General features: G+C 50.7%; 1 protein-coding gene across 1 annotated transcript in view; it reads left to right on the top strand.

Moving 5' to 3' along the window:
* The first annotated feature begins 729 nt into the window (after window positions 1-729).
* Window positions 730-15983, top strand: part of Foxp (forkhead box transcription factor P) — a 337294-nt gene continuing 322040 nt past the window's right edge. Inside the window, exon 1 of the mRNA XM_076313224.1 lies at window positions 730-938. Coding sequence (XP_076169339.1) covers window positions 909-938 — 30 coding nt within the window. The 5' untranslated portion in view covers window positions 730-908. The remainder of the gene's footprint in view (window positions 939-15983) is intronic.

The following is a 15983-nucleotide window of genomic DNA, read 5'->3' on the forward strand; positions in this document are numbered from 1 at the left end:
GACCACCACCACCACCACCACCACCACCACCACAACCACCACCACAACCACCACCATCACACCGTCACAATACCACCCTCCAACCCTCCCACAAAAAATACCACGCAGCACCTTCGAGGATCACGCCGACACCTATAACCGCCCTTTCTTTTTGTCAGCGATACAACCACCGCGCCGCACTGTTGTTTCGCCGATTTGCCGCGCGCGTGTCCCGAGCGGAAAGTAACCCCACGAGAAACACAGAGAGAGAGAGAGAGAGAAAGAGAGAGCGAGAGAGAGAGCGAGAAAAAACGAAAGAAAGCGAGAGAGAAAGAACAAAAATCGGCATCGTTGCTCTTTTAACGGAGAGACACGTGGCGCGACGCGGCACACGCGGAGGTGTCCAACAGACAGACGGACAGAGAGAGAGAGAGAGAGAGAGAAAGAGACAGAGGGAGAGAAACGAACCGAGGGAGAGACAGACAAATAGATAGATAGACCACGGTGGATAGATAATAGATAGGCGGAAAAGAAGGGAGAGAGAGAGAGGGAGAGAAAGATAGAAAGAGAGAGGGAGAGAGAAACGCGCGCGATAGAACGAAAGAGAAAGGGAGAACGGGAAAGGAGAGGAACCGCGTGGAGAAAGAGACGAACAAGGGGGGAGGAAGTACACAGGGTGCGGAGGGGGGAGGCGGTGAAAGGTAGAGAGGTGGCAGAGGGACAGAGAGCGAGAGGGGGTGGGCTGGAGAGGACGACAGACAGGGAGGAAAGGTACGGATCACGAGGACGAGGACTGTCGAAGATAGAGAAGAAACGAGGAAAAAAGGGTCGTGTGTCTTCGTTTCGTTTCTTCGAACAACACTCTCACGAAGAGAAGGACGGAGGAACAAGCGACAGCCACGAACGTGAAGACGAGGAGGAAGCGGAACATGCTGGAGCCACGCTGGAGACCCGTCCAGGTAGAGACTTACTCACACCGCGACACTTGTTCCGTCTTCACTGCACTGCCTTATGACATCCCGATGCCTGATTGACCGCACCACCGCTTACCTGCCTGCCTGCCCGCCCGCCTGCCCGCCTGCCCGCCTGCCCGCCCGTCGATGCTCTCAAATGCAATCGCACGGTTGCATCCGCCTCGTGCATACTCTCTCCCTACCTATGTTTATCTCTTTCTTTCTCTCTCTGTCTCTCTGTCTTTCTTTCTTTCTTTCTCTTTATCTCCGTTCAAGTCTGTCGCTTTGTCTCATCATTCTCCGCCGCTTGTTTCATTCAACGTTCTTTGCATTGCTCTTACCCAATGATGATCGCCACGTGCCATCGGCGAGTCCCTTTGCACGTTCTCGTTACCCGACTGTTGTTCCGTTTTTTTTTTTTTTTTTTTTTTCCTCCAATCATTCGCATCTATCGCTTCTCGTGTCGTCGACGCGTGTGTGTACTCGTGTGTTCGTGCGTGTACGCGCGTGTGCTGCTTTTGTACCCCTGTTCCGCCCTTTGTTCTTCACCCAGAATCGTTAGGTTTTATCACGGGAAATTTAGCGCGTTCGTCTAACGAATACTTTCCACGAGTATTCCAGAAGTCGTAGGATGCGTTTGCGAAGACGTTGACGCGTAACGTTGTTGGTGGAAAATTGTTTCGGGATACGGGCACCGTCACGATACAATCGACGCTCGTCGCGGAAACGTTCGATATCTGTGCGGTATTTATCGCGCGACAACAAACACGATTCTCAATTAACGGAATTGGGTCGCCGCGAAAATAGAAACAGACGAAAATAGTGTTGTAAATTTTTGGCATAAACGAGCAACCGTTCCCGAATGCGGTCCCGTTGCTTCTCAAAAGGGCGAGTACGAACGCAGGACCGGGCAGGACCGTGAGGTCTCGACGTGAATTTTTTCTGGTATTTCCCGTTGCCCGATACGCGTTAAACGAGTCTCGTTATAATACAGATAAATGTTCCTTGCTTCGGGATTTTCTGATTGATCTTACGTTGAGCGGACCGAGTGATATTCGTGGAAATGACACTTTAACGATCCTGACAAGACAAATAGGTGCACCGGACAAGCGGAATGGTTGGTCGAATAAATCTCGCTACACAGTTCCAAGATTAACTACGTTCGAGTAACTAAATGCGTAGCTGCCTTAGTACAGAAATCTTTCCGGCAAAACGCATTTTTCCTAAAAATAACCTTGGCAGGGACAGGCCGCCTTGACGTTGCCTGGAGTTTCGAATTATGTAATACGAGGGCGTATGAATCATTCTGTTATTGGCTCGGCCATCTCGACGAGGATACATCGCGGTGTGCATACGTTTCGAACAGTGAGTCGTCGCTCGGTACGTTGGGTTTCGCTCGTCGTCGACGAGCGGAGCGACAACCGGGCGTTGAAATTTTCGCGAGTAACGGAAAGGAGAAGCAGAAAACGCGGTAACGATCGTCGCGACGCGCGCCAGCATCGCGCTCGATGTCTCCGCTCGTCCGAGAGGCATCCGTCGAAACATCACCGGGATGGGGAACGGTGTCGGTGTATTCGTTCGGTAATGGCAGTTACGCTTCAATCGAGAAACGCGTCGCGTTACCTGGGAATAGAGGTGATTTTTCTCAGGAGGATATAGTCAATGGGTGTAGACGAGGAAGCTAGGGGTGGATGATGGTGTACGGTTGGTATAGGTACGAGACTGCAGAAGTCCCGGGGTGTAGTAGGTGGAACAACGTAGAGACGGAGGCGGTCCTACCCTACTTGGGGGCGTTAAAGAAGTAGGTGGGGTTGGCCACCCCCGCGCGTCAACCCTTGCACCCCGCGTCTCCGAAACCCCTGTGGATCGCCCGGTTCCCTTCGATCCCATATTCGCCAATCGACTAACCCACCCTGCTCCTCCGTCCTCTCTTCTTTTCTCGTCTTCCGGTGTTTCTCCGAGTTAGCCGTTGTTCCCGTGCGGCCATCTGCTTCTGGTCCCGCACGGCTGCCAAACATTTCCGTGAAAATTCGAAGACGTCCGAAGACGGTAAAACAGGTTGCCGCGCGGATCGGTCCGAGGGCGGCCGGTAGTTCCTCGGAGAGGATCGACGAGAACGCGTGTCACGTCGTTCGCGCGAAGTGCTCGAAAAATAAGTCGACACGTGCCGAGATCGGTAACGAATGATCGCTCGATCGCCGCGAGAACGCTCCCGATCGATTCGACGTGTTACGTTCCAAGTGTCCAGTGCGCGGCATCGACGGTGTGCCCACCGTCACGCCTTCCTCTTCGCCACGCCGAAACGTCCGAATCGGCCGCAGGGTGTTGCTTGTCAATCGCGGTGTATATTTCGCATCATCCCCGCCAAGCTCGCCCGTGCTCGCCCATCTTCTCACCTCTTCTGGCACTTTGGACGCACGGTCCGAGTCTGTGTGCACGTGCATACAGACCAACGAGCGAGCGAGTACGCGCGCGCGCGCGAGCCCGCGCCCGCGTCCGCGTCCGCGTTCGCACACGCGTACCTACCGAAAAGGGGTGGGGGAGGGGAACCAGCGGGTGTGTATGCAGCCGCATAGGATGAAGATACATACGGTACAGTGTACCAACACAGTTGTGCCACTATAACCCCCCGTTTTCGCGCTTGCTTGGCACGGCACAGCATCCCTCTTCGGCTACTTCCGGCCAGACCAGGCTCCGCCCACTTTTATATTAATCACGTCTTGGTTCGCTCCTGGCTTCTGTTCTCCATCTTTCTTCCCCAGTGAGCGATTTCCTACCGTGGACGCCTGGGAACCACACCTTTGCCCGTTGGCTTATTCATGTTCCAGGTTTGCAACGCGAGTCTTTATAGATATACTTGCACGCGTGTGTACATATATATATGTATACATACATGTGTACACCTATCCGTACGCTTTTCTTTTCCTTCGATCGCGACACACGTCGCGCGGTTACCGTGTACAATTCCGGTTTCAATGGTATATCGAACGCGATATCCGCGACGTACGAGTGTTCACGATCGGTCTTCTTTACGTCGACGGTTTTCGTCAACGGTTCGCTCGGTAACGTTCAAATTTCGACGAATCCTCGGGCGTCTCGCGTTAACGTGCGTTCCGCCGGTAGTTAGCACACGCGTCGCTTTTTTTTTTCTCTCTCGACACCCCCGAAGGGGAGCCGTGGTGCGATATTTCACGAATCGTCGTGTCCTCGACGGCTCGAGAGGAGTCGGAAAAAAAAGAAAAAAAAAGGAAAAAAAAACAGCGAGGAAGAAAGGAAAGAGCGATTCGCCCCGCGCCGTGTAGGTGACTGCAACATTCGTGCGTTCCGAGCACGTTGTGCCGGGGGTAATGAATAATAACCAGTTATTATTGCCAGGTCGAGCAATAAACACGCAGCTCGCAACACACACACCAAACCCCCCTCGCCGCAATAAGGGTTGTCACGCATAGCCACGACATTTGTTTTCAGCGCGTCGAGTGTGCACGTTACGAGCACCACCTTTCTACAGATATTGGCTCCATTGTTACACGTTGTGTATCGTGACTGCTCCTCCGCCACTTTCGCGAATCAGCGATCCTCGTGCCGCCTATCATCCGTCACGACCACTTCAACGCCACTCGGCATTGTCCCCGTCGATTCTTCGATTCGTCGCTACCTCTCGATTTTTATTATTTTCGCGTTCCACCGCGTTACCGTGGACGCGAGCCCGCGCACCGTCGACGAGGTTAACGTCTTCAACGCGTCGTTACAAATTCCCGATTTTCATCATCCGGGGAGCCAGCCTCCGGATCGAAACTTTCCAAGATCGGCTCCACCGATACCCGGAACGCCGATGCGGCTCGTTCGAATCGCAATAATTCTCTTACGGTGTTCGTAAACACGATCGTGTCCTCTCTGTTTAAATTCCCTGGAAAACCAAGCGGACACAATTTTTTCGCGTCTCCTCGTCCACTTTCCGCTCGATCCGATCCGCGCTACCTTTACGCGCTCTTTCGACGATATTCTACTTTCACTTCGAATCGACGTTACCTCCAGGTATCGAAACTCGTTTCTCGGCTCATCCACCGGTACCTACGAGTCCCTTCTTTTGAAAATTCGCGCCTTCGGACTCGACTCACGCTCCGTGTAACACTTTGCGGACTTACTTTTTCCGTTTCGCTCTTTTCACGAACGTCTCTGCGTCTTCGATGCTCGTAGGTAGCTTTTGGTCGCACTTTCGTTACGAATACGATTACGCGCGAAACGAAACGACGAAAACGAACCGATTTGAGCGAAGAGACAGGGAAACGTTGAGAGTCGGAACTTCTCGATCGAGGTTTCGCTGATCGGAAACGGTAGGGAAGAGTAGCTCGAAATAGAAACGATTTGGGAGAAGAGACGTACGAGCAAAGCAGACCGGTGGAACTCGTCGAGGTTTCGCTGATCGAAAACATTACCAAAGAGTATTTCGATGTAAAAACGATCCAGACGAAAAGCAACGAGACTCTTTTTCCAGTAGATACGTCGTCGACGACGGATTACGTTCGTTTCGAATACGTAGAAGGCGTTGTCCGATCGGAGGGTTAGGGTCCAGCTGAAATTTCTAGAGGTCGGTTCATTTTGTCGCGATAATACGCATTCCATGTCATTTCGATGGCGCGTGTACGGCAATGCATCATCGCCCTCGCGACGGGTATTTGTCAATAGAAACAGGCATCGACGCCGCAACTGCGGCAAGTATACGTCAATATACATAACGACCGCCTGTTGACTTGTTACGTTGTCGAGTACCGCCGATGATTCGATGATTTGCCGATCCATGACTGCTCCGTGTCAAATATGCCCCACGGTTGTTCTCGTAGGCGCGTTAACACGGGAACGCCGGCGGCCGTTCATTTACGATCGGCGCACTAACGCGCGTCGTTACATTAAATTATCATCCTGCGATTGTGATGTACCGACGGTTTGCACGGCGACTCGTTATAACAAGATCATGGCGTCGCCTCGACGACAATTTCCCAGATATCCGTGCGTCATGAATAATTCGCCAACGCGGGGCTATCAATCGGAAAGCGAACCGTTTCGACGCGAAACTAGGAATTTAGGTCGGGGGTGGAGAGGGGTGTGGAAAGGGGGTGAGATTCTCGAAGCAGTCGCGATAAAAGAAGTTGCTCGTATCTCGTGGGATTCTAAGAAAACCTCGACAGGGAACTATTTTCGGTATAATATTCCACGCGGGGAACGTATCGACGGGGTCGTGTTCGAAAGGAACGAAGAAATCTTTCGATCGTGATCGTTACGGAGATCGGACAACAAACAGGGTGTATACACCGTCGAAGAAATATACATTCGGTGTGGTACGCGCGATTTTATTTACGCTACGCGTCGTACTAATCGACGATGAGAACCACGAGAGAGACGAGAGACTCTGTCGAGGTATTGTTCGTTTCGCAACCTTTGTAACGCGTATCCGGACTCGTACTCGAACATCGTTTCCTTTTTTTCCGAGGGAATTCTATAAAATCGCGGTTCCTTTCCCTAAAAAAGAGGAAAAGAGCTTCCTCGTCGAGGCCGGTGGACGAAAGTCGCGGAATCGCAACTGCACAAAGAGCGTTTCACGTTTCCCTATGGGACACCGAGGAACGATTTCCAGGGGTACGGGCTCGAAAAAAAGCCGATCATTATCCACTCGTTCCGCATTGGTCGCGTTACCCGATGCAACCTCGTTTGCAGGGCTCTCCTCCACTATAATAGAGATTCTGCACGATGCTGGACATCGAGAGCGACCGCCGTATTAAAACCGTTCGTGTTTGAGCTCGTGATCCCATCGCGTATCAATTATTACGCAGATTTGTACACAAAGGGGGACGGCCAGATGCGCCGCGCAGATATAAACCGCAATATAATCGTCTGCATCTACTGTCTTGTAATTCGAATCGTGCTCTCTCGGCTGCACGTCGGTAAACCGAAACGAACGCGGCTCGGACCCGCGTTGAATTTTTAAAACGATCGGAATCGGCTGCGACGATACTTCAAAATTCGTTCGGAAGGAGCGATCGGGAAATACGTACGGTTGTACGTCGAAACGGGGACTTGGAAGTCCGCGAGAGAAAATCGTGGTCGCGTGCACCGGAACCGACGGCACGAAAACCAAGTGCATCGACTTCGCAGCGTTCGCGCTCCATCGCGATGAAATTAAAGTACAGGGCGGGGCAGTGGGTCGCGATAACTTTTCGAGCACCTCTGTTCAGGTGTTAAGAGTGCAACGGGGTTTCGGTGCATAATACCGTTTTATTAACCGTGAACCGGTCGACTATAGAACGCAACGCGTATTCTGCATTGCCGTCTGTATTCGAAAAGAATCCATACCGCGAAGGTCCGACGAGAACGTTGCATATCAGCCTTCGCCTGGAACGAATTAAAGAACGCTCTCGAGAAACCGACGCGTACTTTCTTTCAAGTGTACGGGGAATATTTCATAAAACGGACCGGTTGTTCTTTTTTCTATTTACGAATTATTCGAGTACCAGAATCGGAAAGATACTCTCTTCGCGAACGCGACGCTGCGCTGAAAAGTCTCGTCGCGAAGCGTTATTAGGGAAGTGACGCGACGTCGATCTTCGCGAATCGTTGCCTGGCAGGAAAGTCCTGGTCGGTTCGCGTCCCGCCAATGAAAAGAGTCGATGATCGCCAGTGGTTGCCGCATTGGTCGCGATGTATCTCGTTGCAACGTCGGTGACATAATAGAGCGACGTCGCGATCCCTGGTGAACTGCGAGCGACGGCGCATCAAAATGTAGATCGGTCTTGTTTGAATTCGCGGTTCTATCATGAATCAATTACCGGGCAGATACGCGTACACAACGCTGGAACGCGACGAATGTTCCCGCGCGAAGGACGAGGGGACACAAAGAGGGATTCGCAAACAGGCCGCTAGTGTGCGTGCCGGTGGGTGTTCACCTGCGTTACTCGAATGCACACGCGAGGCCTCGTCGCGAACGTTTCTTTATCGTCGCGAGCCGATTGCCTTTGTCTCTTTTCTTCCGTTTCCCTTTTTCTTTTTTCTTTTTTTTCTCTTTCTTTCTTTCTTTCTTTCACTTTTTTACCCGGATATTTTCCACGATAATCGTCCCATCCAACTTGGGCCATTCGATGGAACGACGTAAGTTCAACGTCGTCGCGTTTAAGGAACGGGTATTTCGCGTTGGTTAAATCACCTTTATTCCCCATGAAGTGGACGAGTTCCTCCTGAAAATGTCGAAGGAGGTTTTAAGCGCGCGTATTCCGTATCGGTTACGCGGACCAGTTCCGAGGAGGGCGTTTCTTTTTTCCCCGCGATTAGACACGGTTCGTCTATTACCGTAAAAGTTTAGTAACGCTCGCGAACGACGGACGCTAAACTATTTAGCCGTACGATCGAGAAACCATCGAAATCGAACACCATTTACGGTTGTTTCTTCCTCGCGTCGTTGGAACTCGTTTCTCCGGACCGAGGTTGGCGTCGGTGCGAAATCCTCGTTGGAACGTGCACTTCGCGTTTATAGAATAGTCTTTGGTGAAAATTATAAAGAGCCACTTACCGAAATGTAAATTAACGAAACGAATTTTTGGCTCGATGTTTCGACATCGCGTTCAAAGAGCGTTACGTTTCCCGATAGAAATAACCGAAATAAACCCCGATCGAGTATCCACGATTTTCAAATATAAATAACTCCCCGAAATATAAATTAACGTCTTTTCGCCGTACGATCGGAGGATTGTTTGGCTCGATCTTTTAACGTCGCGTTCAAAGAGCCGAATGATTTTCCGCGATAGAAATAACCGAGACGAACGTTATTCGAGCATCTCTTGCGGAACGCAAGAGATACATAATCGACACAATATTCGCGCGAAAAGACGGACAGGTTTCCCCGCCTCTGATCTAGCCCTCTTTGCGCTCCACGTTTGTCTTCCCGGTAACGTATAGATTGTCCAGTCTCGAATGACGGTTACGTAACACGTCCAAGCCGTGTACCCGAATCTAATTCGAACGAGTCAAAGCTAACGAAGAGTTGTTTTCGCGTGGAAGTGTATTTATAACCGGTAGACCAATTTCCGATTCGCTCGCGTTAACTCTTTCTTCGACGAGTCGTCCCTTTGACGTTTTCACGATCAGGTTCGGTGTTCTTTGTTCGTTTCGCGAATAAAACGAAAAATGGCGAGACACGTGTATTTACGACGAGCGCAACCGTGTCGCCGAGCCAAGAGTACGACGATATCGTCTCCGAGTTCGCTGATAAGGGTACATTCAGCGTAGAAATAAATAACCACAAGTGGTCTGGAAAAATGACTGTAACCTAAACCGTGTTATCGGTCTCGATTGTAATTGGTCGCCACGGATAATCAAAGTACACCCGTTATTTACGACCGACGTGTCGAAACAATAACGTAACTACCTCGAGCCAGTTCCGTTCTGGATTTCGTTGGAGTGATCTGTTATCGATCTACGCTTTCCACAAAGACGAGAACACACTTGTGCCAAATGATATTGATTATCTGCACGGGACCGTTGAATTTCTATCGATTATTTTAATCGTTCGTTAACGGTCGTACGGCTCGCAAGGCTCCTTTCTCGCGCGAGACTCGCGGCGGCGATGCCGCATCGTTGCATTCAATCGAAGAAACATAATTCCCTTCGCGATACCCACGCAGTTCACTTTAAATTCCATGCAGCCGGAGCTGTGTTATCAGTTTGGCGACACCGTCTGCCTGTTGTTGAAAGAGATTGAAGAAGCCTAGAGAACACAGTGGCCGATACGCGTTCGTTCCCGTTTCCCTCGATTCCGAAATCGGAGAGATTCCACGCCATCGATCGCCGAAACCTCGTCGCTTCGTTTTACGTTGCGTCGCACACTGGCCGCGAGTGATCAACCCCCGTAACGAGAACCCATCGTTGATTCGATCGTTGTACCACCGATATCGCGGTCACACGGTACGCGTTCTGGATCGCGTGTGAAGAAAAGTGATTGGAACTTAAGACTCGATCGCTTAAGGTTCGATCGTCTCGCATCGGGAACACTTCCGCAAAACTGGATTTGCCTGGGCTTCTTATGTACCACATTCTAGTATTCGCTAGCTCGATCGTGCAAAAGCTACAAATGTGTTTCTTCATCGGATGGCGCGAGGGCGGCATAAAAATTCCTAATTTGTGAACCGAAGCGACTGACAAGGTTAGTTCTCTTTAGTTGCTGTTTCCGATCGGTCCCGCCGTGCCGCAACGACCGTTCGATTTCCACGAGCGTGAAACGCAGATCGTCGTTTACGGAAAAATAAATTCCCAGTCGACGGATTCACGGAAAGAGGCTCTCGTTATTGTGCTTTCTGCAACTCCTTCTTATCTGAGATCACTATTGTTTGCACAATGTTGTTTTACCGCAGATAAGTGCCCCCATATGCTCATTATACAACCAGGCGTTTATTTACCTGCTTCGTTTCCTTCGGTTTCACAATCGTCGTGAAACGTTTAGCAATCGTAGCCAACTTTGCACTTTCGATCTTCTCTGGCCGTGATATCGTTTCACGGAATCGTAAACAATACGTTGATATTGGAACGGTTGGAATCCGAGCGAAGAAAATATATCGTACAAGGACGGGGAAATATCATTTCCCTGCGCGAAGACGTTCGCGCGATTCGTTGAAATATTCTCCGACTTCCACGTTCGCAGATACACCGAAACCGGAACGACACTTCGAATCGTTCCAACGACTCGAAAATTATTTAATTCCCTTCGAATCGATTCGCGGAACGGACGTATTCGCACGACCTCGCCCTTTGGTCGTTTCTTCCGCAATGTTCGCAACGTTTCGCGTACTTGTACCGTGTTTTTAACCTTCAGTTCGATTCCGACCAGAGGTCCTCTTTCGTTTTTAGAAAGAACAAAACTCCGTATCGCGATACACCCGCTTTTGGATTTCACGGTTGGCTCGAGGTAACGAATATCGGAACGATGGTTTTCTAGACATCTCGCGCGTTCGCGCGAATAATTTCCAGACGGATAACGTCGAAGAATATTTTCCTATTTTTCTTTTCTTTTTTTTTTTTCGTTATCCACCGCGTTCGAACGAGTCAAATATTATTTCGTCGCGTGGTGAAATTTTCGTCCATCGATCCCCTAGTTCGAGTTACACGTGCACGAAGTAAAATCGTACCGATCGTATTTCGGTAAGAGCTTATCGTTCGGAAACAGGAACGACGATTTCCATCGTACGTCGAGTTACGAGTCTTACGGTTCACCACCGATAGATTCAAACGATTCCTTATCTCTGGCGCGCGATGAGAAATCGCTCGCGTTTCGAAAGTCTCGTAATCGTCACGGTACGTCTTCGTCGTCGTCGTTTCTCCCGGTCCGTCGGCGTTGTTTGCTCATTTCGCATCACGGCGTTCAATAATCCTCGCAACAACGCAACGATCGTATTTTTCATCTCGGTGTATCGCAACGTACGCGAACGAACGCTACTCGGGTACGTTCGAACGATCACCGTTCGACCATTTTGTACAATGTCGACACGTGCTCGAACGCAGAGAGATACAACCGTATCGCGGGGATTCGCGTTTCTCAATGCTTCGTAACTGGTTAAATAAAACAATCTCGCAACAATTACGATGCATTCTCCGGTACGGTGTCGCGTTTATCGTACGACGCGGCGTACCGTACCGTATTTCTTAATATTTTCATTCGGACCGGTCGCGATAACTCGCGCGAATCCACGGTTATTTCTCAACACGGGCAAACACCGGTGAACGTAAAAATAGAATTCCACGGTGTTGCTCCGGCGATGTTCGAGCAGCTATTCGAGAAGCGTCGGTTTCCGCGGGGCATAGGCGTGTACCCCGGTACCATGGAACGGAATTCGTTTCTTCGTCTCCCGTAACGTTTCCCCGGTCGGTTCGCTGGGGATCGGCTACCAGGGGCAGCGGTATTCGCGTCGTTGTGACACCTGAAAAAATTCATTCCAACGAGGAAGCCGAAGAGACGAATAAGCGTCGAAGGCCGTAGCGCGCGCACGGTTCCGTCCGTGGTGATCGCGTCGGAACGAGGGACACGCTCGTGTCAGCGTAAACGCGCGCGGTAGAAAGAGACTGTAGGAAGATGACATAATCCCACTCGCGCAATTTGCGAAACAGATTTACGCGTGGGACGGGCACCAGCGCGGGCATTTATGATAATGTGTAGCGCGGTTTACTGGTCGCGACTCTCGCCGCGGCGACTGCGTTGCGTTGCGTTGCGCCGCGCCGCGTCTGCTCTGTGTGTGCGTCAACTCGCTCCGCGTACGCGTAAATTCGCGCGCGTACGAGTGAGTTTGCGCGCGTACGGTTAGATTCGCGCGTGTACGAGTGAGTACGCGCGCGAGCGCAGGTCGCGTCGCGACGCAAGCTGCACGCGGTGCCGTGCGCGCGGGAGATACTCGGTTGTCCGCTCGCGAATCCTATTTAACGCTGTCCCTGATGCCCGGGCTGACGCACACCGGTACGCGGCGCGGCGCGGCGCGAGCACACGCACGTGTACGTTGCACGGTGCACGGTGCAGCACGGTGCAGCACGGTGCAGCACGGTGCAGCACGGTGCAGCACGGTGCACGGTGCACGATGCACGCTGGGCCGCTGCGCCTCCGCTCGGTCCGTACGTTCGCCGCCCGTACCCCTCCCGCGCGCACCAGCGGGGGAAAGAGGGCGACCGGGATAATCGTGCAAGACGATTGGTAGCTTCCTGTCGGTCACGTGACCGGCCTGCATCGCGGAACGACGGTGCATGGGGCTGCAGAGGATGACATTCGTTGCACTCAGCCGGTGCCGTTAAGTAGCTGGATAGGATGCACCCGCGGATTAATGGTTACGGATACATCTTGGATGCGATGATTTGTTGGCTTTTATCGCGACGAATCGCCAGAAACTACGCTGCTCGTCGTTGGTCGACGCGACGCGGCGCGACGCTACCACGCGGATTAATGATACCTGCTTTTTGGATGTACCGTGTTATTTATGCCATAAATTCGTCCGGGTTGCCTCGAACGCGTATTAAATTATTAGGGATACATTTTAAGAGAATAATTTAGAGCCACTGTACGTAGGTTCTCTTCCGTGCCAATTTCTCGGCCGGCCGGCCGGGCGGCCGGCCGGCGACGCCGGCGACGCCGGTGGTGGTTGGCTTACGCGCGCGCGACGCACTTTCGTGGATTTATCGGTATTTTCATCGGATTCGCGCGAACTAAACGTTCCGAGTATCAAACGACCGAGTTACGTCGCGTCTACCTACCGCGTTCGATCGATCGTAAAAACGAACGCGACGACGCACCGAATCTACGATTCGTCGCGCGTATCGCGCGTACGCTCGCTCGAGCGTCGATCGCGCGATCGGTCCGCACGCGCGCGACCGAATCGAATTCGGATTGCCTTCGATGCTTCGATTTAGACGCGTATCCCGTGCCAATCGATCGAGCAACGAATCAACTCCGGATCACTTTGAGGATCGAATCGACGAACGCGATCGGCGTACTGTCCCGCGAATTGGAAATTGTCGTCGTTCGAGCCGATCGGTGTTTCTCCAACGATGATACCGATAATCGCGACGATCGTTCATTAGGGTTCGATCGATAACGATACCCGATTATTATTCGCGTCGATTGTTCGGCCGAGCCGTTCGCGTATTTCGCGAACCACCGTAGAGATATCGTATCGTAACGGTATCACGCGACGAAAAAGAAGTAGAGATTAACCGCTCCGGCGATGCCCCGCAATATCGTGCCATTTTGTAATAGAAACAACGGAAGAGCCTAATTCCGCGAGGTTGCTCTCGTCCTCCTCGCCATTAGATGCGTGGATACATGTCGGCGCGCATGATGCCATTCCTATCTACCTATACTTACTTACCTAGCTACCTACCTACCTAATTATACCGAGTGGTCCACTCGAAGCGATAAGCGATTTACATACCGAGCGACGCGATGGATTTACCGCTCGGCTGTGTACGACGTAGGTTAGTATACTCGACTCTGCGCTACTCTGTCCGAGTTCGCTCCATTTCGCTCCTATTCCGGGAAGTCTAGAAAAGAGTTCGCGCGCTACGAAATTCCTGTACATCGTCGCGGTTACCTTTCTGCTCTCTCCGTTTTCTCGCGAACGATTCCTCCTCGTCGACGGGGTCCATCGATCGGGCGATACGGAGCGGAGATGTTATCGAGAAAGAAAAATTTTCGAACCGGTATCTCGACTTCGTGGCACGGTGTCGAACGAACAACGAAGAGTTTCGGGCCGGTTTTCGTGCGAATAGACGTCGAATTATCCGCGGCGAAACAATTACCGAACAATTTCAACGATCGATCTTGGCGAACGACGATCGCGTACGCGCAGATTATCGCGCGTCGATTATCGTACGTTTCGGGGAACGCGTTTCGATCGTGCACGCTATTTTCCTTCGAGGGATGAGAATAGAGCGAATATAGGTTGTAATATTATTTATACGCGTCATACGGGCAACCTTGAAACGGAACTAATGTCGTAAATATGGCGTACCTGTTATGAAACGGCAGCGTGAAAATGCAGAGACAATTTCTCGACGGCATAAATCTTTAAACGCTACACGCCGGCTCTGCTTAATAATTGATAAGTAAATAATTCATTCGAGGTGGTGAACACGACCGTGCCAAACGATGAGACAGATTTACTGTTCGTTCCTCTAGCAGACGCATTTGCTCTTTGCTCCATTCCTGGCGACTTTGGTATATTTTGCTCGCGGTCACGGAAGTTTCAAGTATAGTTAGCCAACTGTACTAAGGATTGGTATGTAGCTGGCTCTCATCGGTTCATTTATTTACGCGATCGGGCCACTTAATATCGCCGGGGTTTTGCAAAACACTAATTTTACCCGCGAGGATGCTGGTCGTATAAATTGCGGAAAAGGTAAATTTTTCGTCGCGGCGACCTGGATTTTGGAAATATCCACCGATATCCAACCGCGTTCGCTTACTCGAAACGTCGTGTACAAAACGTTGCGAAACTCGTTCGGTACATCATCGCGCGAGTTCGAGCGTCGTTTCGTTTCTGGGTACCGCGTTCTGGAAATCCGCTCGCCGATTTAATTTCGCGAGATTAGAATATCGGCTAGCGAACCAATGACAACAAGATCCTATTTCAAACGATGGTTATTCTTAGTATCGCGTAAATTTAATTGCGACAGCCGGTTGCGACGTATACCTCGAAACGTGTATCGTGGTTGAAATATGACTTGGAAGTATACTGCAACGGCAATTATTTAATTCGGTTAATTATTGCTCTTAGAGCAAGACGTTTCCAAAGATATATCGCTGAAATATCGTTGTCTATAATTGCGCAACCGGGGATTCGGCTTGTACAGCCTTATCGAGGAAATACGAAATTATAAATTCGTTTGGACAGACGCGCGTATTTCGAGAAACGGACGAGATACCCGCGAAAGGAGTCGCCGAGTGTTATCGTTCTTTCGCATAGGTTTGTGTTTCTCTCCCCGGTTGAAAAAACGTGAGAAAAAAATCGCCGACTCGGTAAAGTTAATATTTTTCAAGGAATAATGAATTCGGTAACCCCAGACTGGGAGCGCCGCACGTCCCGGCTTTAAATCTTTTCTGTAAATAGATTATGGCGCGAGATAATGAAAAATTTGCCAGCACCGTGCCCGCCTAAGTTCAACGCTCGTGTTTCTTCGAACTTTCCTTTCGAGCCTACGCGTACACTTCCTTTTCGAAGACTTTTCGATAACCCGGGAACTTATCTTTCGCGTACTCGCGACCAATATTACCACCGTAGAAAGAGAAACGAAAAAGAAAAACTATATCTTCGAAATATTTCGAATTTTCTCCGGTTTCTTCGAACTTTCCTTTCGAGCCTACGCGTACACTTCCTTTTCGAAGACTTTTCGATACCCCGGGAACTTATCTTTCGCGTACTCGCGACCATTATTCTCACAGTAGAAAGAGAAACGAAAAAAAAAACGATATCCTCGAAATATTTCGAATTTTCCCCGGTTTCTTCGAACTTACGCGTACACTTCCTTTTCGAAGAC

The sequence above is a fragment of the Ptiloglossa arizonensis genome, chromosome 5 (assembly GCF_051014685.1).
Source record: "Ptiloglossa arizonensis isolate GNS036 chromosome 5, iyPtiAriz1_principal, whole genome shotgun sequence".
NCBI lineage: Eukaryota > Metazoa > Arthropoda > Insecta > Hymenoptera > Colletidae > Ptiloglossa > Ptiloglossa arizonensis.